General features: G+C 55.6%; 1 protein-coding gene across 1 annotated transcript; it reads left to right on the top strand.

Annotated features, from left to right (window-relative positions):
• HS3ST6 (heparan sulfate-glucosamine 3-sulfotransferase 6) lies at window positions 1–27,497 on the top strand. The gene is given in 3 exon segments (XM_050317064.1): window positions 1–170; window positions 172–366; window positions 26,882–27,497. Coding segments are annotated over 3 exon segments (981 nt in total).
• Window positions 27,498–27,756: the final 259 nt, after the last annotated feature.

Here is a 27,756-nt window from a genome sequence, read left to right on the forward strand (position 1 = left end):
ATGGGATGTAGCGGGCGGCTGCTGGGACCCGCCGGGAGCCGCCGCGCCTCGCTGCTCCTCACCATGATCCTCTTCTTCACCTACTTCTTCTCCTGCCTGCCCGGGCCCTGCGAGCCGCTGCCGCCCGCGCTGCTGCTGCCCGTGCCCGGCGCGCTGCCCGCGGGGCCGGGGCGGCGGGGGCGCGGGGGGCGCGGGGGATTCGGGGAGCGGCAGCCGCCGGTTCCCCCAGGCCATCATCGTGGGCGTGAAGAAGGGCGGGACGCGGGCGCTGCTCGAGTTCCTGCGGGCGCACCCCGGGGTGCGGGCGGTGGGCGCGGAGCCCCATTTCTTCGACAGGTGCTACGAGAAGGGGCTGCGCTGGTACAGGTAAGGGGCGCAGCGCGGCGCGGGGGGGGCTCGCGGCAGTGGGTGATTAAGCGCCGAGCGGTGTTAATTGCCGCCCGTGCTGCTGGGATGGGGCGGCTCTGCAACAGGCTGGTCCGAGCGCGGAGGGTCCCGGGAGAGAAAGGGGGTCCGAAGGGGCTGAGAGAGGGGAAGCGGGGAGGGGGAGGTGGGTCCCGGGCGGGACGAGAAGGGGGACGGCAGCTCCGATCCTCGCCTGGCTTGAGGAAGGGGCTGGGGGCTGGTTTTGCGGGGCTGCGGCTGAAGTCGGGAGCGGTGCGAGTGTGAGAACCGATCCCGTGTCCCTTCTGTCCCCGTATCCCTCCGTGTCCCTCCTAACCCCGTGTCCCCGCTGTCCCCACATCCCCCTTTTCCTCCCTGTTCCCGCAGCCTCCCATCCCACAACCCACCGGGCAGCAAAAATTTGCTCTCTTAACTCTCCAGCCCTTGCGATTTTAACCTTTATCACGTCATCCTCAGCCGTCCCACCGTTTCCCCCCACCGGGTTTCTTTAGGAATTATTGAATTCGCGTGGTTTATAAAAATAAAGGGAGCGAAGATCTCGGGCTCGATCCTGGCTGTGCTCAGAACGGGAGAGGCGTAAATCGGTGTCGGTGGGTTTGTGGCAAAGGGCAGAGCCGGAGTGATCCAAGGGAGTTTGTTTTTGGAGGGTTTCGGTGGAATTGAACTCTTCAGGCGATAAAGCCTTCGGAAGAGCAGCTACTGTGCATGTGGTGTCTATTAAAGTGCCGTCTCCCGGCCAACTCCGGAGCGGCCGGGCCAAGCGGAGTCGGAGCGATAAGTCCCTTGAAGCCGATGGTGGAATCTGGTCCGTTATTTTGAAGAGAGTCCAAATGTGTCGATGCATAAAAAGCGCTGCGGTGTTCTCGGGGAAACATCTGAAAATAATCAGAGGAGTAGCTCTCCCTGTCCTTCCTGCCTCTCCATCCCCTGCTCCGCAAGCCCCCCGGGAATACCGTGTTTCATACGTGCTCTCGATGTTTCCCTGCGTTTCGGGGGCGGCTGCGGCTCCCCCATCCTCGCCAAAATAATAACCTGTGAAGAACCAGCGCGTTTAATGGAAAGGATAATTTTAGTGGTAATTTTACCCGCAGAGTTTCAGCTCTGTGAGCCCACATCTGGGCTGTAAAGTTGGGACTTAACACACCTTCAAACCCAGTGAGTAGCGGCGCTTATTTTTACGGCTGCGTTAATATCCCCGTGATTTATTAGCTCGTCCCTCAGCACCGTTTGTGTCTGTGCTGCTCTAGGAACGATAATGATGATAACTAATCTTTCGGGGTGAGGATTACAAGATAGATCTCGCTGGGCAGAATGGGAGTTTAATGACTGCGAGCACATAATTAAAGCGGGGAGGATCGAACGCTTTCATATCTCTCGCCGTAGCCCGGCGAGGCGTCCGTAGGATGGACCGCAGAGAGAAGGAGAAATAAATCTCAGCTTGGATGGCTCTGCCATGAGTTTCCAGTGCTGTGAGCGCTTGCAGGGAGCCTGGCCTGGTACCAGTGAGATGCCTTGGGATGGTTCTGCATATGGTTGTGGTAAATTTGGAGAAACGGAGCAGGGAAGGTTTTTGGAGCGGGGGGAAGCGGCCGCTGGGCCGGAGAGAAGCTGCATCCTTTGGAGGGAGGGGAAAATCAGTAGATGTTTTGCTTCAACTCTGCGTAGAGTAAGTGTGTTTTCAATCACACTCACAACTATTTCCCTTCGTTTCCTCTCCTCTTTGCCTCTTGTTTTGTCTTCTCCCAAGACCTTGCCTATACTGAGGGATTTCTTTCCCTGGGAAAGCCAGACAGAGCTAAATGTTTAAAGCTGGGATGTGCTGGAGTGGAGCAAAAGAGAAGTTGGACAGAAAGTCAGGTTTTTCCAATGAGTATCTCCAAAGTGGTGCAAACATTTTTAAGATATTTGAACTTGCTAGGAAACCAAAATTACACCAACTGCTTCTCGCGCCAAGATATTTGGCCCGAAGGCACCTGTAGGTCGCTGCTTGTCTTGAGTAAAAGTGGGGAAAAAAAAAAATCCCTTGGAAATATTGCTCCAGAATTATTTTGTTCTTTCTTGGTAGCTCAGTCCTGTAGTGATTTCACTGCTGCATCAGGAGTATCTACTTGTGGGTGATTAGTTTACACTATAAGCTACTGACTGAAATAATTTACTCTTACTGATTGCTTTATTTAATTTAAATTTGAAATAGCCCAAAGTCCCTTTTTTTTTGGAGAATCCCTGGAGTTACTACAGGTTGAGCTAATTCTAAGCAGATTAAACACCTTTTCTAGGCTGCAGCATAAATTACCTAATGGCTAATCCAAGCATTATGGGATGTTTTATCCTCAGGAAAAACCCTGCTTTAATTTTTTTGGCACTCAGTGCTGCTTGAAGGAAACCTGAATGAAAAGAAGAGGCGATGCTGATGTGTCTGTCCCAGTTTGGGGTTTTTGTCCTGTCTGGGAGCCTGGCACTGTCTGTCTGTCTCTGCTTTGTGGGAATGTGGGTGCAGGGAAATGGCAAGAATGGAATGGACTCCCAGATGTTTGCAGCGATATTTAGAAATTCACTGCAAAGCTTTGAGGAGCTGCTGGGCATGAGGGAGCAGGGCCAGATCCTGCCCTGGCCTGTGGGAATTGAGGGAAAATGGTGCTTGTGGGCCGAGTGGCTGCAGGTTGAAGGGATTTAAGGGGTGGAACCCCCTCAGTGTGTGTGGGACAGCACTTGCTCCCCACCCTGAGCAGATTTGGGCTCACGGGTGGCGTTTGGGGCGCTTGGGGTGTTCACACCTCGTACGATCCCTGTGCAGGGGCTGGGGCTCCCAAGGGCCCTCCAGCACACGCTGCTCTGCTGCCCTGGTGACATTTCGGGGGGTGTAGCAGAATCTTTGCATGGATTGTTCCCTTTCTGGTTGCCAGAGCTGGTTTGTTCCCCACGCAGAGGTTCCGGCCGCTCCGTCGGCCTCGCCCCGGGATTTGGCACAACCTGGGGGAATTCTGGGGCTGTGGGAGAAGGGGCAGGAGAAAGAGGGGGAACAGCAGCTTTGGGGCACATGGCAGTGCTGGGACAGGGGATTCACAGAGGCTGGTTTGCGTAAAAGGGAGTTTGTGGGAATTCAAGTTGAAAGGAATTCGTGTGGAGAGCGCTCAGCTTATCCAAAGAAGTTTCCCAATCTCCATCTGCCAAAATTTGCGGCAACATCAGCTCGATGTGACGCTTTTCCTCTGTCTTGTGTTTCCTCACATGATCTATTACCCCAGTCCCTCTTTTCCATCTTGTCTTCCTGCTTTTTTCCAATAGCCAAAGAAAGGGTTCGACAGGAATGGGGCTGGGCCTGGCTCCCTGTGTGTCCGTTGGGATTGCACTCTCTGAGCTGTGCCCTGATGATGGCACACAGTGGATTTCAGAGGAATTGTAAAGAATTCCATGCTTTCTTACAGTTTGGGTATAAAGTACTATGGGATGGCCAGTGAGTGGCCAGGCTGGAGCTCCTCAGCCGGGTGTGGTGGGACACAAGGAGCTGGAATCCTCGCTGCGCATCCTCTGGCCCTGCACAGCCAACCCAGAGCTCCAAGCCTCCCAGAGACCAAATTTAGCTTTCTATTGACATTTTCCCTTCTGATCCAATGCAGAACATGCAGCTTTGCAAGAGGGGTGAGGAGCCTTTCGTGGGGTTCCTCGTCCATCTGCGCTCCTGTGCTCGGAACAGCGCTGGGACGTCCCAGCCCCGGCACATGTCCCCGTGCCTGGGGGGAGACGGATGGGGAGCAGAGAGCTGCTCCACGGGATGTGGGGTTTTCCCCCCCCCCCCCCTGTCTTTCTTCAGGCCCATTCATAGGAGCTAATAACACTCTTGAAAGGCATCCAGGATTTCTTGAGCCGGACTTTGTTATCTCGGAACCTCGCAACCCCGCAGCCTTTGAGCGGCGGGGAAAGGACGCGGCTCCGGCGCTGCTCTTTTGACTTTTGCTGGGAGTGTTATTGGCAGCTGAAAAGTGGAGCTGAGTAGATGCCTTGAGGGGGTTTTTGTGCGTGTTGTGATTGTACAGACAGATCAAGACACTCTATAGTGCGAGCTGCTGAATGAAATCAGCCCCTCTGGAGTCACCAGGCTGCGTTTTGGCACCGGGCTGGGATCGCCTTGCAGGGAGAGCTTTTCACAGGCGCGTTTAAGAAATACATAGGTGGGAAGGGACAAAGGAATCCTGCAGGAGTCAGATGGCGATGCACTGAGACCTGCTCCGGGACATTATCTTTATTCATTGACACCGGCTAATCTGCTCTCCTGATGGACTCGGTTTCACGGTTTCAGCGCTGAGAGTGGCCCTTGTTTTCCCGGTGCCTTTGCAGACACTCAGCCCTGCAGCTTCTTGGCTTCATTACTTTGCAATCTCTTCTCTTTTTTTAACTTCCATTCACAAACGAGACCTTTCTGTCTCAGCTTCCTTTATTCTCACCCCGGTGTTTGGAAAATAAAACCGAAAATACAAAGAGAACATGCAGGAAACCTGAGAAAAAGCTAATTTTAACTAAGAACCAGATACTTTAAAGCTTTTATTTAAGGTGTGGTGTTTTGAATTGGCTTTTGTGCAGTGTTTTAGTCCCAGCTCTACACTTAGGACAGGGCTTAAGTGCTGGGTACATCCGAGCCAGCCAGATGGGTCTCCCTGATGATGTGCCCCTGTTTTCTGATTCCTAGCACACATCCAGCTCTGCCTGGACTTGAGAAGCAATCCATAATACGTGCAAAGTTTGGGTTTCTGCAAACTGCCTTCACGTGGGATTAAAAATAGCTTTTACTGCCACGATGAGGAATTAACATTTGAAACCATTTAAAGGGCTCCTTGACAGAGATTACTGTGGGCAGGGGGAGAGGGGCTCTGCCTGTCCTGGTTTAGGCGGTCTTTCACCCCGACACAGAGTAGGGGATGGGTGAGGGTTTGGAGCCTGGTTCACCCTCCTGCCCCCCCCTTTCACACTGACACTATTCCCTTGTTTCCACGTGGCCGCTCCCAAGTGTTGTTCCCAATCCCATGAAGTGCTTCTTGCTGATACAAGCAGGTCTGTGAGCCTGAATTTGAGCCTGGCTCAGCCTGCAGGCAGAGTGAAGTGGGGTTGTTCCCTGTGCTGCTGCACAGACAGCGTCAGGCTCAAGTGATTAAAGCAGCGTGTTAGTGTTGGCTGCGATTTTGGGGGTAAAAGCTGTGACTTGCAGAGTGGAACGAGCCGTGGCCTTCCCGGCTGAGGAATGCTTTCCCTGGCTGAGGAATGCTTTCCCCGTCTCTGCCTCTGTGAAATAAAGTTCTGAAAATGTGTTCATTATCACAAAAAGTTCACAAACAGCCAGGAAAGCTGCAGAGTTTCTGTTGGTTAGTTTTTGAGGGGTTGTAGAAATCATGATTGCAGAGTAAAGGGAGATTTGGGAGTTTCTTAAAAGTATTACGGTGGTTTTTTTCCTCCCCAGATTATTTTTAGATGCGGTGACAGAAGGTGGAAAAGGCCAGTGGATTTAGAGGGTGCTTTTATGCAGGGAGAGACTATTACTTACAGGAGTTCAAAGCTTATTTATAAAACAGTAATTACTGTCCCCGGGGACGGAGGCGGCAGCTCCTGTCAGGAGGGGAGGGGGCTACGACAGTTAATTGGCAAATCTGCTTAAAAGCTTCTTCCTGACCTTTTAAAAAACTTTTTGCTGCAACAGGCTCGGGCAGAGATTGAAAACCTGCCTAAGGAAAGGCCAGCTTTAATACCAAGACTTAGCTCTGAATGGCTTTTCAAAGGGCTGTGGAAATCCTGCTGCTTAGGGAGCCAGCAGAGAGGGGATGGAGGCTCCATGGGGCAGGGATGGATGGTCCATGGGGCAGGAATGGATCCTCCATGGGGCAGGGATGGATCCTCCATGGGGCAGGGATGGAGGCTCCATGGGGCAGGGATGGATGGTCCATGGGGCAGGGATGGAGGCTCCATGGGGCAGGGACTGGAGGCTCCATATCTGCAGGATGGTGCTGACAGGGCTCCAGGAGTGGGGTGGGACCTGAGCCTGGCAGCTCCCTCCACACATCCCAGCTCTTGGGCTGGCTGGAGTATCGAAGTGAGGAGCAGAGGGATGTTCTGAGAGGTTTCTGTGGGACCTGGTTGGAAGCCTGGTCTTGGGGGGTGGAGGCAGCCAGGGCTGGTCCAGCCTGGGCACCACTGGGGCAGTGGTTGAAGAGGAGTCTTTCCTTGCAGGAGGATGTACAGGCAGGATGTGGGAGTTGATGGAATCCTGGAGTGGCTCTGTTGAGGTTTTACACACTCACCTTTTGTGGTGATGGTCCTGGGTGGAAAATTCACAGCAACTCCTTGGGTTCCTCCTCCTTCTCCCTCTGCCCAGAGACAGCTCAGGGAGATCACAGGGGTCTAAACATCTGCAAAATTACTCAGGCACCTCTTCAGAGAGTCCCTCTCGTTCTGGAGAGTCGTTTGAAATGCAGATGGGGAATATGGGGGTGGTGACTGGGGCACAGGGCACAGCCAGGCACAGGGTGAACCTGCAGGTCATGCCAGGGCAGGGGGGTCATGCCAACCCCCTGTGATTCCAAGGCTTGCAGAGAGCAGGGATGAGCCAGGCTTAGATGGTTGAGAGCCATGGACCAAAAAAAGCCTCCCTGTTCCAGCACGTGCTGCTGGTGACACGAGCTGCTGTGAGCTGGAGCAGGTGGAGAGCTGGGACCAGCACACCTTGAGACTGAGATAGGGGGTGAAATGGCTGAAAATGCCTTCAGTTGCAGAAAATGTTCACTATTTGGGTGATTAAACCACCAGCACTGAGCGGTTCAGGCTGCCCTGGGGAACAGCAGCACTTTGGGAGTGGGGGGAGCTGCTGGGCTCCTCCTGGGAGTGATTTGTGTGCTCTACCAAGGAAACCCCAAGGCAGGGGATAAAACCCCTCTCTCACAGTCCAGCAGCTCCACAGTGAGGAGGTGGCAGGAGCATCCCAGGTGACCAGGGTCACTCTGCATCTTAACACACAACATTGATTATGAGCAGGAGAGAATTACATTAATATAGTCACTTGTCACTGAGGTCTTATTAGTAATCTCCACTCATTAGTCTGGAGAGAATAAGGATGTGACCTTGTTAACGTCCTTGGGCAGGGAAAGGCTGAGTGGCCACTTGGAATTGATTTATTCCTTAGCCCCTGAACTGTGAGTGGGGCTGTGGCCGTGGGCACACCTGGCTGTGGGCACATGTGGAGGTGTTTCTGTAGCTGGAATGGAGAACTGGCATCTCCTCCCCTGCTCCATCAGCGCCCTTTGGGCTGGTTGAGCTGGGAATGAGCAGCTGTATTGTGCAAATCAAAAATAAATAAATAAAGGGACCTGCTGGTGATTGACGGGAAGGGACGAGAAAAGTGACAGATCCCCGGAGGCCACACCCCGCCCCTGCCGCTTTCCTGGCGCTGTGTGGTGCTGCTTGGTGGGGATCTCCCAACTTCCAGCTGCTCTGGAGCCGCAGCATCCAAACCCTGGGGCTGGGAGGGGGGAGCTGCTGCCAGCCCCCCTCTGCTCCCACAGCAGCATCTGAGGAGGGCAGGATGGCTCTGCTGGGGCTGCAGAGCCTCAGTTTTGGGGTCCTCATGACAAGGAGGACATTGAGGGGCTGGAGCGTGTCCAGGGAAGGGAATGGAGCTGGGGAAGGGGCTGGAGCAGCTGAGGGAGCTGGGGGGGCTCAGCCTGGAGAAAAGGAGGCTCAGGGGGGACCTTCTGGCTCTGCAACTCCCTGACAGGAGGGGGAAGCTGTGGGGGGGGGTCAGGCTCTGCTCCCAGGGGACAGGACAAGAGGAAACAGCCTCAAGTTGTGCCTAGAGAGCTTTAGGTTGGATATTAGGGAAGAATTTCTTCATGGAAAGGGCTGTCCAGCTCTGGCACAGCTGCCCAGGGCAGGGGTGGAGTCCCCATCCCTGAAGGGATTTAAAAGCTCTGTGTACTTGGGGACACGGGTTAGTGGCGGCCTTGGCAATGCTGGGGGAATGGACTCGATGATCTCGGAGGTATTTTCCGACCATAATGATTCCATGACTCCATAATTCTCGCTGCGGGTGAAACCAAGACCCAGAGCAAAGCACGGCAGGTCCTGCCTCCTGCTGCAGCCGCGGGCAGAGCCGCCTCTCCTTACCGTCGGGGCAGGATCCCAAAGTGCCTCTGCCACCTCAGCAGCCCTGCGTCAGGCGATCTGATTTTATCTTCCCCTCTCGGGAGGCTCCCGTGGGTGCTGATGGTGCCCTGGAGGTTCCCCCGTCTCCACCTGCGGCCCTTGTTCCCCATCCCGCCGAGCTCCCCCGTAATTCCAAGTGACAATTCCTCCCCACCACCACCCCCACGGACACCCTGCCAGGGAGGAAACGTCAATAAGAGTGGAAGCGAAAGAAACCCTCCAATTACCGGCAGCGCGGAGGGGCTCGATAAGTGCCATTGATCAGGAGCCTGTCAGCGCGATCGCTCAGCGCTGCCTCCGTCAATAGCGGCGCCGGGGGGGGTGGAGGCTGCTGGACCCCCCGAGGGGCTCTGGGGGGCCCGGGTGGGTTTGTGATGGCCAGGAAGGGCTTTTCCCAGCCGGTCGGACCTGCCCGGCAGCTCCATCCCTGCGAGCGCCAGCCCGGCGGGGGCACTGCGGGCGATTCTTCATCGGCCGCTTCCTCCGGCTGCTCTTCTGTTCCTCAGAGTCGCGTTCCGAAGCCACACAAGCCTGAGAAAAATTTCGAGGGGCCGCTGCCAAGTGCTTTCGGCTGCGAGTTTAGGTTTTGTTGAGGGACGGGCTCGTTTGTCTCGGTGAAAAGCCCGTTTTGGGGGGCGGGACGGGCTGGCCGTCCCCCCGCGGTGTCGGAGCCCCAAGCGTGACAGCCCCATCCGCCACCCGGGCGGCCCCGGAGCCGCTGCGGCACAAAAGGGGCCGGCGGGCAGGGCTGGGCTGCTGCCAGGAGGAGAAGGGGAGAGAGGCATCCCAAAGGGGCCGATCCTGCCCCACCGGGACGGCTGAGGCAGAGCGGAGATGAGGGGCTGATGGTGGAGCATCCCAGTGCCCCCCCTCCAGGGGGCTGTGCTTGGCACAATCCTGCTCTTGTCCCCCAGGTTTTCCTGGGGTTCTGGCTTCCTCTAACAGGCTCCTTTGTGCTTTGATATTTATTCTGAGCAGGGGTGAAGAAGGAGCTTTGCTGGGCTCTGTGTCCACCTCAGTTTGAAGCTCAGAGCTTATCTTAGGCAGGCTGGGTTAGGTGGGAGGACAGGGGGCTTTTGGTTCTATTACAGTTCTATCCTGGTGTTGCCCCTGCCAGATGGCTCCATGTCTGTCCTGTCCCCAGTGCTGTGATTGTGCCTCTCTGGGTTCACCACACCCCTCACTTCCTTCCAGTTGGTGACAAAGGGTGTCCCCAGCCACCCCCTTCTCTCCTGCAGATCTCTGGGCTGTTTTAGGCACTGCCACGATCACCCAAACCTTCCCCAGCCCCTGGCACGGGGTGCACAGAACCTGTGGAGCTCACAGGAGCACAGAATATCTCAGTTTGGGAGGGGTCATCGAGTCCAGCTCATCCCTGGTGCTTCAGTCCATCCCATGGGGGAGCCTCAGAGCCACCAGCCCTGGGGAGGGGATGAGTCCCGGTGGGCCACCACGGCTATCCTGGGTGTGACACGCTGCCTAACTCCTCTCTGTGCTGCTGAAGGGATGTGTGGTGCTGCTGCCACCCACCCACCGTGCCCCTGCCTCTCAGTTTGATCCCCATCTTGTTACAAGGCAGATAACGAGGGGTGGCCTTGTCTGGGTCTGATCTGGGTGTGCATTAAAAATTCATATTCCTCTGCTTTGAGGAGCATGGGGGAGCGTGTGGGGACGTGCTGCATCCACGGGGCTGAGCAGGGATCACAGCAAGGCCTCTGTCATCTGAGAGGTTCATAACACTTGAATGACTGAGCAGGAACTGGGAATGAGCGACTCCTGTCAGCATTAATCACTGATGGGGCCAGGCCTCTTCTAAACAGTTTTTTTTCTAAGCAAACTTTCTTTAAATTAAGGCAAATCCAGGCTTGAAGATTTAGTGACCACCTAATTCCAGCTGTGCCCAGCTGTGGGAACCTCATGTCAGCATCAGAGCACAAGTTGCCTGTAAGTGTGTGTTAACACAAACCTTGTTGTTAGTGGGTTTCTGGTTTCGTGGCATCGTGGGCCAATGACAGACCATCAGCTGTGTGTGTGATGTCCCCAGCCCTGACCTACAAACACTCCCCAAACCCCACACTTCTGCTTGGGTGAAGCTGGAGCCAAGTTGATGGATGACAAGGAAGGGTGACCAGTGCCCTTTGGAAAGAAATCTGGCTGTGAAACCCTCCCCAGCTCAGCTGGGAAGCTCCCAGTGGCAGATCCCACGCTTTGCATGCAGCACGACCTGGGTGGAGGGCAGGGTGGAAACTCTCCTGATTTTGTTGGGAATCTGAATAGATTTGATGATTTTTTTGAGCTGTGGCTCCTGGAGTCACGGGACAGGGTGAGTTTTGGTTCTTGTGTGAAGCCAGTGTGTCCTGAAGACAAGAGAAACTGATGTCTCAGGAACCAGAGGAAGCTTTGGAGAACCACAGCCCACGTGTATCTGCACGGCTGTGTTTGGAAACACTCCCAGTTTGAACTGGAATTTGGCTGAAGGTGCTTAATGTTCTTCTCACCTGCAGCAAAACCTCAGCATTTACTTCTTGCAGAGTTGTGAAACCATTTGGAGATGCAAACCAGGTCCCAAAGCAGCTCCCAGACCAGCTCAGCCCCAGGTGAGTGCTGACAGCCTGGGGAAGGGTGGTGGCTCCTCTGTCATTTGGAGGTCTCAGCAGATCAGAGGAGAGCAGTTGGGAGCAGCAGGAAGTGGAAGGATGCAGGGGCAGGGTCTGGGTGTCCCCAGCACAGACAGGCAGGTTTGTCCCGTGCCACCTGGGTCACCTCATCAGCACAAGGCCCTGCACATGCTGCGTGTCAGTTCCTGGGGTGCCCGTGCAGGACGCAGAACAACTTTAAAGAACAAGGAAAGCTGTTGCCACTTCAAAACCCCTCTCAGAATTGATGCCAGGACTCCAACAGACTGATGCTCCTTTCTTCTCCCGTTAATTAATTCCTTTGCCTCCAGTGAATTTCCATCTCTCAGTGGTGCTGCAATCAAAGGGCTGCGAGCAGCGAGGCTCACATTAGGAACAGACCCATCCAACCTTTTTTTAATCTTCCCGTATCAGTTCCTCGCCTTTTCCCCGTGCTGCCACACTGCAGCTGAAGCACAGATGCCAGGAGATGAGTGGCTGGAGGAGAGCTGGGGCACGCAATCCCCTGGAGTTTGCTCCCAGCAGGTCTCCCAGCCGACGGGGAGAGTCCGGATGCGTTTTGCTCGGAGACGCAAACGGGCAATGACGTGGTCACCTGAGAAGTGCCTGATGATTTATGGTGTTATTAAAGGGTGATGGGAAGAGTGGAGAAGATTTGTAGCCTCTGCACGGAAACCCCCGTCTCTGACCCTCACACCCCAGATCCCAAGGTATTAAATATCCAGGGAGGCTCTGAAGCCTGCGGATGGCTTTGAGGGAGAGCCCTGCACATCTGGGAGCACTTGGCCGGATACTCGAGGCCCTGGACAGTGTTTAATTCAATGTAATTCACTCCTTGCCCAGCTGTGGACTCGGGGAGGCCGTTCCTGCTGGAAGGGAAGCCATTCCTGCTGGAAGGGAGGCTGTTCCTGCTGGAAGGGAGGCTGTTCCTGATGGAAGGGAGGCCGTTCCTGCTGGAAGGGAGGCTGTTCCTGCTGGAAGGGAGGCTGTCACCCAGCCTCGTGGAAGAGGAACGTGCAGCCACAGCTGATGTGAAGGTGAAGATGAGTCTTCAATGCCTGGTGGGAGCTCAGCCTGATCCCAACCAGCAGCTCTGTGTTCTCCATAGTGATGGCAGCTCCCAAAGATCCTCCACGGCTCACAGGTCTCTTCCAGCACCTTGTGACACTTTGGCTGTCCTTGGGCAGACTGTTGGATCTCCTCCTTCTCCTGCCCTGAGAAGTCTGCAGAGGCCCAGGGCGGTGCAGCTGCTCAGATGGTGGGAGCTGTGTTGATAGAGCAGTGCAACATTCCCCCTCTTCCCTACTTGTTTTGGGCAAACTGATTTTTAGGTGCAAGTGGGAGATGGAAGAGGCTCTGATGGGCATGTTCACCTGCTGGAAGCCTTCACAGCGCCAAACTCTCAGCCTCTGCTTTGAGCTGAGCTGGAAATGAGCAGAGTGGAGGATGCACATGTTTTCAGGGAACAGGGGAGAGCTGGCAGGGGTAGGGATAAAAGCAACATATGTCTGATTGAGCAAATGGAGAAATGCAGGCCAGATGGCTGGAAACACTAAGAACTGTGTAATAATTTCTAAAGTCTTTGCTCTCTGGAGCAAGATTAGGGCACTTGCAATCTTTCCCTCCCTGCTCAATTTGCCTCCTGTGCTGGCCACATTACTCGTGGCTTTGGGCAGAGCTCTTAATGCTGTTTGTGACCTTCAGGGATTTGTGGAATTGTTATTGGGCTGTAAATGGGGAGTATCATTCAGGGAGCAGCTGATGATTGGTAAGGGTGCCCCTCTATCCCAGGGAGGTGGGGCTTTGGCAGTGCCTGCCCCATCCCAGGTGTGTTATGGGGTCTGAACAGCCTGGCAGGGGTTGGGAGAGGTCCTGGGGGAGGCTGCTCACAGAACTGTAGATTGGTTTGGGTCGGAAGGGACCTCAAACACCATCCAGTGCCATCCCCTGCCATGGGCAGGGACACCTTCCACCAGTCCAAGCTGCTCCAAGCCCCGTCCAGCCTGGCCTTGGACACTCCCAGGGATCCAGGGGCAGCCACAGCTTCTCTGGGAAACCTGTGCCAGGGCCTCCCAAACCTCACAGCCAAGAATTCCTTCCCAATATCCCACCTAACCCTGCCCTCCGGCAGTGGAAAGCCATTCCCTGTGTCCTGTCCCTCCATCCCTTGTCCCCAGTCCCTCTCCAGCTCTCCTGGAGCCCCTTTAGGCACTGCCAGGGGCTCTCAGGTCTCCCCAGAGCCTTCTCCTCTCCAGGGAGGACACAGATAGTTGTGATTTAGGGGAAGGGCTGATCTTTGTGCTACTCCAGAACCTCATGATCAGCTGTCAGGTGTCCCTGTGGACAGTTGTAAAAATGGAAATTGTTGTATTTTCTCTAAAATATAGGTTGTTTTGCACTCAGGGGGTGGGTGGTCTCTTTGGAGGCAGATCCTGCTGGCCCTGGGTCTGGGAGCTGATCCCTCAGGGGTCATTTGTGCTGCTGGAAGAACTGATGGGCTCCTCCCAAGGTGGGGACACTCCTAAAATTAAATAATCACACTGTTTAGGTGATCTTTATGTAAAAACCCCAACCAACCAAAGTTCCTGGTGTTCTTTGAGGGGAAGGGCATGGTAGGGGCAGAAATCACAGCTACACCAGGCTGGAAATCCTAAATAATCCCAAAATAACACAGGCTGTATTTTTTGAAGTGCTTTCCTTCCTTGTGCAAAGCGAGGGAGAAAAAAAAAAAAAAAATCTGAGTACAAGCCCTGTTTCAAGGAAATGAATTGCAAATAAGAAAACCAGATTGGAGTTAATTCTTCTTTTCCAAGCACAGCTCCGTGCAGTGTTTTGGAAGTCAAGGGATTTAGGGATCGGGCGATAGCGTCGATGTTTGCTGGTAACAAGTACAAACTGTAGCGGCTTTTAAGGCTTCAGAAGCTGTTTCTGATTAGGATCTTTTCTTTTGACAACTTTTTTTTTTTTTTCTTTTCAGGAAAAAAAAAAAGAAAGGGAGGGGGGAAAGGGCTTTTTGTAACACAGTCAGGCTAAAGATGGGGGGAAATCTGTTTGAAATATGCAGGGACCTGAAAGCAAATCTTGAGTGAATAATAAGTTTAACTGACCTTAAAATATCCCATTGCCATGAGGGATTTGAGAGTAATACTTCAAATGGATTTTTGATGAGGCTCTGCAGGCTGTGGGGAATTGAATATTTTTACCCAACACGTTTTCTGATCTAAATTTCCACAATAACCAGGAGGAAAAAAAAAAAAACCTATTTGGGAATGCCTAAAGAAGGGTTTGTTTTGGGGTTTGTGTTGTTTTACTTTAAAGCTGCTGCTGTGCAGGGAAAAAAAACAATTTACTGGAAGGTCACTTGGCAGAATTACCTTTTTCCCCCAACATTAAATTTAATCCTGAAGTCGTCCTGACCCCCAAATCGCAGGACAGACCATCCCTGCGGTCACTTCTCCCTAAAGGAGAAGCAACCAGCACTTTCTGGACTGTCTGTCCATCTGTCCATCCACCTGAGGGGACAGTTCAGTCATTAATGGACAGAGGGATGTTTGGTGTCCTCAGGGTGGGGGGCTCTGCCAAGGGCTCTGCTCCTTCCCCCCCATCCTGGAAAACAGAGCACAAAGTGGCTTTGTGTCAGCCCCTTGTCCCAGGTAACGAGCCAAGGAACAGCCTCAGGTTGTGCCAGGAGAGGTTTAGGTTGGATATTTGGAAAAATTTCCCTGGCTCCCACGCTGGCTGTGCAGGGATGCAGGGATCAATGTGCCTGTCAGGCTGCAGGCCCCATCCATCATCCCTCTGCTCATCCATCATCACCCAGGAACTGAAGTGTCTGGGTGAGGATGGGAATGGGAGGATGCTGTCGGAGATGGGGAATGGATTCAAAGTGCAGGCTGCTGGCATTGCTGGTTTCCCTCTCCCTCAGGAACACCAAACTGCTCCCAGTGCTGCCTGAGGGGTCAGTGAGTGCCCAGTGCTCCTGTGCTGGGCTCTGGGTAGTGAGGAGCCCTTGGGAAGGTGGATTTGCCCGATCCCAGGGTGTCTTTCCCATCAGGAAGAGCAGCTGTGTCAGTGGGACACACTAACACTGGAAGGTTGGGATGTGCTCATTTTTTAGCTCATACAAAAGGCAGCTTGGGGACAAACCAGCAGCAACAGCTGTCCCTGGAGACTGGCACTCCCCTGGGATGTGGGGTCAGCACTGGGACCCTTCTGATGCCCAAGGCCTGGCAGAGCCCAGCCCCTGGCTCCAGGCAGGATTCTCCTGCTTGGCAGAATGGCCCTGCCTGGATGGGGGACAGGGGCACCCCAAAGGGGGTCTGCCTGGGGGGCTGCTTCGTGGGAAGGGTATTGAAGTCTTTACAACTTCTCTCTTCCCACCCAGACACTGGTTCTGAGCAGAGGCTGGGGAGGCTGAAGCCCAGCAAAGCAGGGACTGGTGGGACTGGTGTGGATGGGGCTGGTGTTGGGGGGAGCTGCTGGTTCTGGGCTGGGCTGGCTTTGCCCTCCCCTGAGCAGTGGATGGTGGTTGGGGTCCTGCCCACCACTCAGCTGCAGCTTTTCATGGAAATGTGCAAACTTCCTCTTCTGGATCCCTGTCCTCCCTCAAATCCGGCTGGAATCGGCCGGTGGGATCAGCCTGGCTGGGGGAAGACGGGCAGACAGACCATGTGATTGCTTAAGCCACATTTCCTTAGGAAACCAGGCTAAAAATAGTCAAAATCCAGTTCTTTCCCACAAACAACTCCAACTGCCACAAACCAATGCTTCTCCAGGAAGAAATGTTTTGTCAGAGAATTCCCAGTTGTTCCTGCTGGAGAGAGGGAGGGAGGAAAGGAGCAATAACACCAGGGTGAGAGGCCCTGGGTGGATGGAGCCTCCATCTCCATCCCCTGGGGCTCACCCCGTGCTGGTGACAGGAGCTGGGAGCTGCCCATGGCTCAGGAAGGTGGAGAAACCTCCCTATCGTGGAACCCCAGACTGCTTTGGGTTGAAAAGGACCTTGAAGACCATCTAGTCCAGCCCTTTGCCATGGGCAGGGACACTTTCCACCAGCTCCAGGCTGCTCCAAGCCTCATCCAACCTGGTCTGGGACATTTCTGGGCTCCTCTCCCGGCTCCTGCCACTGTCCTGTGGGATGCCAGGGGATGGGATGGCACAGGGCAGCCTGGGCTGTGCAAGGAGTGGTGGCTCCCATCCCTTCCATGCTCCTCACCAGGAAATGAGGCTTTTGCTGATAGGAAAGAAAAAAAAGAGTTGAATTTGTTTCCCATCTTCCCCCCAGGCTGGATTACAAATTTGACACAGATGGGGAATCTTTGTTGTTTCTGTGGAAAACTGGATGTATTTTTCATCCCAGCAAGAGCAGCATGACAGCATCTGACCCGAGACGAACACCAAACAAAGCCATTCCTGGGTTTCTGTCGGTGGTGGAGGGACAGATGAGCTGCTCCAGCTCGGAGCCATCGTGAGCTGGGACACACGGAGGGTGTGTTCGTGGAGAGCCAGAACCTGCTTGGTGGGACACAACAGCCAGGGGAGGAGATGGGGACCAGCACAAGGGGGTTTTAGGCTGAGCTCTTCCCTGGGAAGCCCCAAAACTGAGGAGGAGGCTCTGACCTGTGGCACTGGGATGCAGGGATCTGGCTGATGGATCTGTTGCAACCTCCACTCTGGCAGGGGTGGAGCAAGGGGGTGGTTTTGAGCACCTTCTGGGCTTTGCTCTCCCACCACAGGGTGAAACCTCTCTCCTTTGAGGTGCAGTTATGGCTCCTTTGCCCTGCTCAGCCCGGGAAGGTGGTGGTGAGGAGGGCTGGGCAGGCCTGGCTCCATCCCTGGCTCATCCTTGCAGATGACCTCTGATGTTGGGAGTAACCGTCACCTTCGGATGGATTAACCCGGGGGCAACCTGGGGCTCTGCAGAGCTGTTGGCAGCTCCAGGCCATCAGGTTCTTGCCAGGGCCAGGCAGCAGCAGCTCTGCCATCACCTGCCTGAGCTGTCAAAGGCATTACTGGGAAATGGGAATGCCTGGATCCTCCCTGGCTGGGGACCAGGGCTCTGCCATCGTGGCCTTGCTGCCTCAGCACATTTCTGCCCCTCCTGCCCACCTGCAGCTGTGGAATCGCTGCCCCCCGTCCTCCCTCCTGTCCTTCCTCTGCCTCCATCCTCCCTCCTGTCCTTCCCCTGCCTCCATCCCTCTTCTTGTCCCCCCCTGCCCCACTCCTGCAGCTCCCAGGGCTGGGACATCTGCTCCCTGCCCGAGCCCACCGAGGGTCCCGGTGCCCCAGCCAAGAGCTGGTGCTGCAGATGCTGCTGCTCCTCTGCCAACCACTGAGCCCGGCCCAGGCACCCGGGGAGGTTTGTCTAAACTCAGCTAATTGCACCAATATGGTGCTTTTTTCCTCCCTGGGGCCAAACCCCACAGCTCTGGCACCGCTTTGGGCTGATTCCTGAACTGCTGCTCGCTTGGACAGGGCTGGGCTGGGCCAGCACCACATGGAGAGGGCAGGAAGGGCACTGCTGGCTCTGTCCCCCCTCCTGTCCCCTCCAGGGCACCTCCTGCTCACCCCCTGCTGCTGGGATGGGTGTGTGGTGCTGGAGGGGTTTGGTACTGGGGACAGGGGGTGTCCCCAGACAAGGGGGTGCTCCCGGCAGGATGGGGTGCAGGGTGGAGGAGCTGGGGAGCAGTGAGTGAGGCACCAGCTCAGCTCTCCTCCCTCAGAGGGGTCCCCTCCACAGGGGCACTGAGGAGCGCAGTCACCAGTGATCTCGGTGAGCTTTATGATCCCAAATTCCTGTGTGGATCTGGCCAAGAGAGCTTAAAGCCATCACTGGAAATGGTGCTGATGGATCCCCACAGCCCCACTGCCGACCTCAGCCCTGGCTCCAGCTCACGAGCAGGGGCTGATTTGTGTTTTCTTAGGTAGAAATGAGACAGTTCTGGATGTGTTTCAGAATGACTCGTGGCTGGTTTGAGGCTGAAGCTTCGAGCAGGACTCGGTGCTTGTTCAGCAGGGACAGCCAGACTGGGACAGCACTTTTGCAGAAGCCTCATGAGATGCAGGCAGTGGATCCCCACTGGATCAGCACTTGGAGGGAAGTTGTTCTGATGGCAGGGGATGGGCTCGCCCCATGCTCGGAGCATCTTTGATTTCTGACTCATTCCATCCAACCTTGATGAACTTCTTTCCAACCTCCACCTGCACCTTGGTGATTCCAGCAGGACCTGGTGGCCCTGGCACAGAGCTTCGGATCCCAGCTCTGACCCAGGAACCTGGGAGTCCAGAGTACTCATTTTTGCCTGTTTAAAAGAGAAGAAACTTCATAAGTGACTTGAAAACATTGGAATGAATCATGTTAAAGATCACGAGGCTGGGGGGACCCCCTCTATTCCCTGAAGGCTGTTGGGGGGTCCTGTCACCCCCTTACCAGGAGGGATGGCTGTGCAGGAGGAGGGTGAGGAGGAGGATGAAGGGCTCTCCAGGGCACAGGCTGGAAGGGACAGCCAGCCCTGCTGGAGGGGACAGCCAGCCCTGCCCGTGGTGGCCTTGGAGTGGCCATCTGGAGAGCCTGAGAGCCCCGTCCCCAGCGCTCTGCGAGGGTCCGGCCGGGCTGGGCCAGCCCCATACCGAGATCAAATAAACACAAATACCCTGAAATTATTCATGGCTCTGGGGACTTGTCTCGATGCCTCGTCAGCATCTGTTAATCAAATCAAAGCAGCTGCCAGCGCCGGCCAGCGGGAAGGTCTCGCTCTGGCAGACATGTGTGGATTCCTCCTTTCTTCCTGCCTCGCTCCCGCTGCTCCTGCACCTGCGGTGGGATTGGGACCGGGGTGTCACCCATGGGCTCCTGCCCCGCTGCCCTCCCCAGGGCTGGCAGGGCTGGCAGGGCAGGCAGGGCTGCTGGGGGTGCCCCTCGCCTGCACCCCGGGATCGGGGCAGGGAGGGCTCCTGGGGACCCGGCACCGCGGAGGGTGGGGCGGGTCCTGCCACCTGCACTGTGCCCTCGTTAATTAGTCTGAGCTAATTAGCTGCGAGCTGTTGGCTCAGGCCAGCACTGCTCGTGGGCTGGGACTGCCTGCAGACACTGTCCCTCAGGACTGGCGGTGAGGGGATGGATGCACTTGGAATGGTAGTGACAGCACAAGGGGGAATGGCTTCCCACTGCCAGAGGGCAGGGAGAGATGGGAGACTGGGAAGGAATCCTTCCCTGGCACAGGCTGCCCAGAGAAGCTGTGGCTGCCTCATCCCTGGAAGTGTCCAAGGCCAGGTTGGAGCAACCTGGGCTAGTGGAAGGTGTCCCTGCCCATGGCAGGGGTTGGAACTGGGTGAGTTTTAAAGTCCCTTCCTTTTGCTCAATCAAGCATCAGGAAGTGAAAGAATTCCTGTTTCTTCTTCCCATGTAACTTTGAAGCTGCAAAAAAAAGTGATTTTTGTGACCTTTTCATGCCCTTCCTGTGCTCTCCTCCATCTAGGTGGGAAATGGGGAACAACCAGCCCACTGCTGCAGGGGAATAATTTAGTGAAAACCAATATGTGAGGGTTTTATTTGTAATTGAAAACAAAGACTTTAGACGTATCTAAGAGTGGTCTCAGGGTTGGGTTTATTTTCTGTGTTTATTTAACAGCAAAAGATTTTGCATCTCAACAGCTTGCTTGGAGCATTGAGACTGGGAACAACTGGTCCATAAAAAAATAGCTGGAATTGTCTTAAATGTGCTTTCACCGTGTCACAGCCATCAGATCAGGGTGTGCATTGGGACAGTCAGGGTTGTGGGGTCCCCTCCCCTCCCCAGCCTGAGCTGCACAGCCCCTAAGAGCAATTTTCCCTTGTTTATTGGAGCGCCAAAGGATCCCAGTTACCAGGGGGATAAAATCTGTCCCCGGTGTGGGTGCAGAGGAGGGTGATTTGTGTCTGCCCGCACTCAGACAGCAGGTCAGGTCAGAAAGCACAAGATGCCTGGGGAGGGCAGAGCGTTGTTTAAAGGCTGCTGGTGCTGAAAGGTGCAATAATCCGCTGGATTACTTTCCGGGGGAGCTGCAGGAAAATTTACTGCCTTGGAAAGGGATTATCACAGCGGCCGCTGCCAGCGGATTTCTTCCCTTTCTTTTCCTAAGAGGAAGGAAGCTTTTCATTGAATTCCTGCTGCTCGCGCCCGCCAGCGCCGCTCCCCCCCACAACCACCGCGCTTCCCACCGCTTGGAAAGGGAGAAGATAATCCAGATGATGCCAGGTTTTATCCTTATCTCCCCTCTCAGGTGGCAGAGGGAAATTCAAGGCTGTGTTTGGGTTCTGCCGGTGTGAGGTCACGGGTGACCAGCGAGCCTGGGGGTGTGGAGCTGTGGAGGGGCTCGGGTTTGCTCCGGAGGGATGAATGGGAGGAAGGATAAACAGAAGGGATAAGGCTCCAGGAGCGTTTCCCCAAGGCCCGGCTGCAGGAACAGGCTTTGCAGCGATGCCACAGGAGCCAAGAGGACTCCAAGGCCGAGCATCCCTTCCTGCGAGTGGGGACCAGCTCGAGCGCCTGCATCCCCCATCCCAGGCTGTTCCCTGCCAGAGAATGGAGCTGGAGCAGCTTCCCAGGCTGGAACCCAGGGCCACTCGTGCACAAGTTCACAAGTCCTTTAACAGTTCCACCCCCCAGGGCCGGGGCTTGGCAGGGGGGGGGCTGGTTTTGTTTGATTTCCTTCCCCTGGAAGGCAGGAGGGCGGGGGCCGGGGCAGCAAACCCCTTTAATTGTGTGCAATGAAGGCTGACAGTGCCGAGGCGCTGCCTTTAAAAGGGGTACTGAACCTTTAATTCCTGAATAAATCATCTCCAGTCTGTTGCTCCTTCATCTGCAAGCTGTTTGAGCGCGGCTACACAGGCACTGCTGGGAAGGGTCATTTGGAGATCAGAGCCCTCGATTGACCCGGGTCACAGGCAAGACACCTGCCACAGGCTGTCCCCTCGCCCCCGGGACGCCGGCACTGGGAATCAAAGGGACACTGGGGAGCCAGCCCAGAGAAGAGGATTCCTAATTGCTGCCAGGGTTCATTCCAGGGGGATGGAGAGGCTGGGTGTGCCCACGGCATCCCTGCCCTTGCTGTGCACCAGCCCACCAGAGCTGGGCACGTGCCAGCCCCTGCTGCCTCAAGGGGTTGTGGGGATTCAGTGCCCCCACACAGGGTCTGGGCAGCCCCCATTTTCTGAGGGTTTTTGGGGGCTCCCTGGAGCTGTTCTGTCCCCACCTGTTTCAACCCAAGCAGTGGGCGCAGCTGTTTTGTCGCTAATGGTTGTTCAGTCTGTGCTTGTTGCAGGGGAAATGCTGCTCAACACGGGGGTGGGTTTGCTTCAGACCCCCCTTCAGCCACTGAGGCAGCACCACCCTGCTCTTGTTCCATCTCTGGGTGAGCTCCAGAGGTAGGAAATGTCCCCATGGACTGTGGGGCCCCCAGTGCTCGTTTCTGTAGCTGTGGGTGGTGACTCCAGCAGGGAGCAGGAGGCCCAGGGTGGCTCCCAGGCTTTGTGCCGTGGCCCAGGGACACCCTTTCTTGGCACGAGCATGGGGGGATCTGAGCAGTGCTGACTGTGAGGGGTCCCCAGCAGAATCAGTGGGGACTTCAGCTGCTCAGTTTGTGGGATGACCCTATTTATCAGCTCCACACTGGAGAAGGGTGAGGAGGGACTATCTCTCATGGATGCTGAGGCCAAACAGCTGAAGCTCCAGAGCAGGGAAGGTGCTGTGTCCTTGTTGAGGCTGATTCCTGCTCTCCATAATCACTGGCTGTGATGGGCATTCACCAGAGCCTTTGGAATAAAAACCTTCAGGGCCTGGAGCTGCCCCTAATTGCTGTCTCTGGCCATACACGGGGCAGGACGGGGGTGGAAGTGTGGGATGGCCGAGTGGAGCTGGGGTTGGTGTGGGGACTGTGGGGTTGGGGAGGACACAGCCTTTTTTGTCCCTTCCTGCCAGGGAATTGGGGTACACAGAAGTCTGGGGGACTCTGGAGATGGGAAAAGCAGACGTGTTTTCCCCCATGGCCCCGGTTCCTGTGGGGGGTCATAGCTGGGTGTCGGGTGACCTGTGAAAGCCACTCCATTAGAAATGCAAATGTTGGCTCCAGCTTCTCCCCTTTCCCTCGCTCCTCATCTCCCACATCCTGATGCTGCAGGAAGGGTTTGGGGGGGCTTGGACCCTGTGGGGACCGGCCCTGGCAGGCAGCAGCACCCAGTCCATAGCATTTTCCTCCTCCTCTGAGCATCTTTATCCACTGAATCCCAACCCAGGGTCCCTGTCCCCGTGGTCTGGGTCCTCTGTGTTGGCTGGAGACCCCCAGTTGTGGTCCTGGTCTATGGCTTAATGGGGACATGGGCTTCTGGGGGGCAGCAGGAGGCTCTGGGGGCTGCCTGGGGATGCTCCAGCTGGGAGCAGGACCGGGAAAACCTCCTCGATGTTTCATGTATCAAACTGTAATTAGGAGCAAAGGGCAGGGGGGTGCAAAGGAGCATTAATAAATTATCGTCCTCCTTGTTAATTGACGTGTCTCAGTCAGCCCGTGGTGGAGCCCAGGGCTTGGCTCCCCTTCCAGGCGCATCCCGGGCTTGTTATTGCCGTCATTAGCATATTCAGGTTTCCCTGCTTAAAGCCAATTAGCTCCCGGCCAGGCCTGATTGGGAAGCCGTGGCCTCATTTGCACATTTTTGAATTGGTGAAAGAATCAAAAATAATGGAGGCAGCTCGGGGATGGGGAACGCCGGGGGAGGCTCTGCGGGCTGGGGGGGCACTGGCAGGACCCGCTGCCCCTTCGGAGGAGAGGGGGAATATCACGGTAATGAGGAGGAATAGGGAACGTGGGCTAATTTGCTCCCGGGCGGCTTGGTGGGTTCAGCCTTCCCAGTGCATCTTTCCCAGTTCAGCATTCCCAGTTCAGCATTCCCAGTTCAGCCATCCAAGCCCTGCAGAGGTTCAACAGATGCCCCGGTGCATCCTCCGGGAATAGAAGGTCATGGAATGGCCAGGGATGGGGGTAGGGACAGCTGCCCACACATAGCCCCGCTATTTTGGGGGAATGGGGGTCTGGTGTGTCCCCCAGAAGCCGGATCAGGGATCCGGGGCTGGATCTGTCCCTACCGACATCCTGTCCCCCTCCCTGCTTTCTCACACCTTTCCTCCCAGCCAAGGTGCTGCTATTTGAGCTGCCTGGAAGGAAGAGGCCGCTATCTCCAAAATTCCAAGTTTCCATCACTGGTTCCAGTTTAACAACTTCATAGCTGCCGTGGGGCCACAAAGGCAGCCTTGTCCCCGGGGCTGAGATAAGCCCTGGGGGCGATTCATATGCAGATCCGGGTGGTACCGGGTGTCTGCTGCGAGAGGATAAATCTGTCCCAAGCCTTGTCCCCCCCTCTCCCGGTTCCAAACTGTTTTACATTTACACAAAAACGGTTCTGTCCCCCACCCGAGCCGCTGTCACCCTGCCCAGGAGGGAGGGGGTCCCCTGGAGCGCGGGGTGTCCCCTGCCCGGGGGGTTTTGTCCCCCATGGCCCATCTTAGAGCCTTGAAAGAGTCACTTTCTTTGCCCTGCAGAAAGCTCTCAACCATGTCCCACCCGGGAGAAATCCCCTCCTTTCACTCCTTTTGTCTGGCCTTTTTGGTCAGTGCTCATTTTTTTGAAAATAATAATAGAGAAGGGTTGTGGTTTTTTTCTCCCCCTTTTTCTCTTTTTGGTGGTGATACAGAACCTGTAAGCCCTGAGCCCATGGCTCCAATCCCCCTGATGTGATGGCCCCCATCACCCCTGTGGTTGATCTGGGGTTTGGGGTTCCCCATCACAGGTTGGAGCTGTATCCATGCTAGGGCATTTCAGTGGGGATGAACTGTAGGCAAGGCCTGTCCTGCTCTCCTGGTTTGGGCTGGGATAGAGTTAATTTTCCTTATGAAGCTGCCCTGGGTGATAACTCAGGGATGCTTTGGGCTGGAGAGTTATTTATCAGGTTGAGCTCCTGAGGGTGCATCCCTTGGGCCCTCAGCTCCATGCTGGGAGGAGTTCTCCTTCCTCTGCACCAAAATCATCCCAGAGTTGAGGAATCACAAACCAATTAACTCTGGAAAGTTATGTCGGCCCGGTTTTTGAAGTCTGCTTTGATTCCCTGCCTGCCACGGCTGTTAATCAGTATTTAATGCATTTCTGCATTTTTATCATCATTTTATCTGCTGTGACTCCCTGCACGTTACCTCAGCAGAGGAAACGTTGCACGTGCTGGACATCTCCGTGTAGGAAATCCCATCTCTGACGCCTCTCAAATGCCAGTTGTTTTATTAATTAAAAATTGCAATTTATCAGCTTAATAGAAAGGTTAAAAGGGTTGTATCCCTCCCCCGGGCACAGTCTCCTCTTGAAATCCCAACTCCTGCCAAGGCTGCCCAGGGCTCCCCCACTGCAGTGTCGTGTACCTGTAGGCACTGCCTGGCATTCCCAGGGCGTTCTCTTAAGGTCAATAAGAATTAACTGCAAATTTAATTAAAGTTTCCGGTGTTTGCATTAAAGTGGGGCACAACAAAGCCCGCTCTGCTCTTTGCCAGTTGAAGCCAGATCTGGAGGGGTTATCAATAATTAACTGGGGTAATTTAGGGGAAAGTATTAGGGAGTTAATGATAATGTGAAATTGCGTAATTATCTCCCAAGTAGCTGGGGGTGATGGAGCTGCTCAGGAAGAGGAGGTGCTGCACAACTGAGCGCTTGGAGGCCGCTGTTCCCAACAGGATTCTGGGATGTTGGGACCCCGCTGTCCCTGCTGGGGGGGGGGCAGTTTGGGGGGTGAAGTCTCTGCCCCCCAGCACAGGCACAGGGGCTGCAGTTTTGGGGGTACCTGTGCACACAGAGCTGCCCCAGCGTGGGCTGGGATTAAATATTCTCTGTTAATTATGTGGTGATTAAGCCTTGGATGCTGTGGTTGGTGTTAATTAAAGTAGGTGCAGCTCCCAGGAGCTGAGAAGCTTTGGGTCAGCAGGATGGGGCCAGGGAAGGTGTTGGTACTGCTGGGTGTGGGGTGGGTGGGGGTCCTGGGGGGCTCTGGGGGTCCCTCTACCCCACAGACCCCTTAGGGACGATGGCCTTGGCACCGTGGGAGGGGACAGGTGTGCGTGTGAGGGTCTGATCCTGGTTTGGGAAGATGTTTCCCAGCAGGAACTCTGTCAGTCAGCCTCTCTGGTAAGTGCTGTTATTTGGGGTGATGGGAAAAAGGTGCTGGAAAGGATGGGGACCCCCGGCTGCCCCAGGATTTAGGGACCCCAGAAGGGCATCCTGCTGGTGCCAAACGGAGGGGCTGTGCTGCCAGGAGAGGACACTGGGAACAAGAAGTGGCTCTAAAAACACTGGCACTGTGCAAAAATTTTTAAAAAAGGGGGGGGGGAAGCCACAAGTGGCTTTTGCCTCTTGTCTGGGGGAGGGAGCTGTGTAGGGCCCAGCACCGCTCACAAGTGCTTTTAATCAAGTGTTCTTTCCTGAGTCCAGGGGAAAAAATCCCAGAAACCTCAAGCTTTTCCCATTACATAAGGAACAAATGCCGTTGGGCAGAGCCCTGACTTCCCCCCCAGCACAGCCTTGGCTGCAGCATGGCCTGTCCCTGTCCCTGTCCCCAACTGCTTTTGGCACCTGGCTCCCTGCACAACGCTCCGAGCAGTGGGATGGGGATCCCAGGGAAGCTGTGGCTGCCCCATCCCTGCAAGTGTCCCAGGCCAGGTTGGAGGGGGATTGGAGCAACCTGGGCTAATGGGAGGTGTCCCTGCCCACGGCACTGGATGGTCTGTAAGGTCCCTTCCCAAAGCATTCCAGAATTCTATGATTCTTCCTTGGAAGTGGGAGAGGGGGATGTGGAGGGCTCTGGGGCAGGTGCCTGTGCTGGTGGCAGGGAGGACCCGTTCTGTCACACAGGGTGACACGGCTGGGTAATTTCTCTGGTAATTAATGCCTCATTAAAGTGCACGAGGGAACAATCAGGGCAGTGAATTTTCCCCAGCACAATGGCTGGGCCCTCTGAGGTTTCCTGCCTTTCTTTTTAGAAGGAAACTGTCTTTTTCTGGCCTTAACTGCTCGCTGGCTGGGGGCAGAGGAGGGAGCCCTGTGGGCATCTCCATCCCCAGCTACTCCTTGGGCATCACCCCTGGGATGGGATTTTTCTCTTTCCAGTCCCCCGCGGTGGGTCAGAACCTCCAGGACATGAAATCTGTCTGGAGGCTAGGGATGAAAACCAGCCCTGCCCCAAAACGTGTGTAGTGTCCTGGAGTGTCCTGGGAAAGGATTGGGAAGGGGGTTGTGGGGAACCTCCAAGGGGGACCAACAGCCTGCAGGTGCTCTCTGGATGTGCTGCTGGTGGGGCAGAGTGACAGGAGTCCCTTCCCAGGGACAGACTCTGGAGGGGACACTGAGATGGGGTGAGCAGAATGGAGAGACCAGGACATGGGGACTCCTAGGAAGGAGTTTGAAGATGAGGAGGTGACCAAAGGGGTGTGACAAGGTCATGTTTCTGGCTGGTAGGAGGGAAGGAGAGAGGGGGTTTGTGGTTGAGAGGCTCCTGAGCCTTCCTGGGCAGGTTTTGGGGCTCGTTCCTGCTCATGGTGGCATCAGGCCAGAGCAGCTGTGCCTGGAGCCCTGACCGTGTCCCTCTGTGTCCCCAGGAGCCTGATGCCCAGGACTCTGGAGGGGCAGATCACCATGGAGAAGACCCCCAGCTACTTCGTCACCAAGGAGGCCCCCAGGCGCATCTACAACATGTCCCGGGACACGAAGCTGATCGTGGTGGTGCGGAACCCGGTGACCAGGGCCATCTCGGACTACACACAGACCCTGTCCAAAAACCCCGCCATCCCCAGCTTCCAGGCCCTGGCCTTCAAGAACGCCAGCACGGGGCTGATCGACACGAGCTGGAGCGCGGTGAGGATCGGGATCTACGCCAAGCACCTGGACAACTGGCTGCAGTACTTCCCCCTCGCCAGCTTCCTCTTCGTCAGCGGGGAGAGGCTCGTCAGCGACCCGGCCGGGGAGATGGGCCGTGTCCAGGACTTCCTGGGCCTGCAGAGGGTGGTGACGGACAAACACTTCTATTTCAACCAGACCAAGGGCTTCCCCTGCCTGAAGAAGCCCGAGGGCAGCAAACCCCGCTGCCTGGGCAAGTCCAAGGGGCGGCCCCACCCCAGGATCGAGCCGCAGGTGGTGCAGCGCCTGCGCGAGTTCTACAGACCCTTCAACATGAAGTTCTATCAGATGACGGGGCAGGACTTCGGGTGGGACTGAGCCACCCCAGGGCACAGCACCACACTGGCACTGCCAGCAGTGTTTGGAGCCGGGACTGCAGGCCAGGGATGCTCCGTGGCTGCCGGGGCCCAGGGATGCTCATGGTCATGGTCCAGGGATGCTCGTGGTCATCGTGGTCCAGGGGTGCTCATGGTCATGGTCCAGGGACGCTCGTGGTCATCATGGTCCAGGGACGCTCGTGGCCGCCCCACCAGCAACCTCCTCCCTCCGTTCTAATTTATATCAGGACCTTTTCTGG

Source organism: Myiozetetes cayanensis, unplaced genomic scaffold, assembly GCF_022539395.1.
Source record: "Myiozetetes cayanensis isolate MyiCay16 unplaced genomic scaffold, myiCay2020 scf20-37, whole genome shotgun sequence".
NCBI classification, from domain to species: Eukaryota; Metazoa; Chordata; class Aves; order Passeriformes; family Tyrannidae; genus Myiozetetes; species Myiozetetes cayanensis.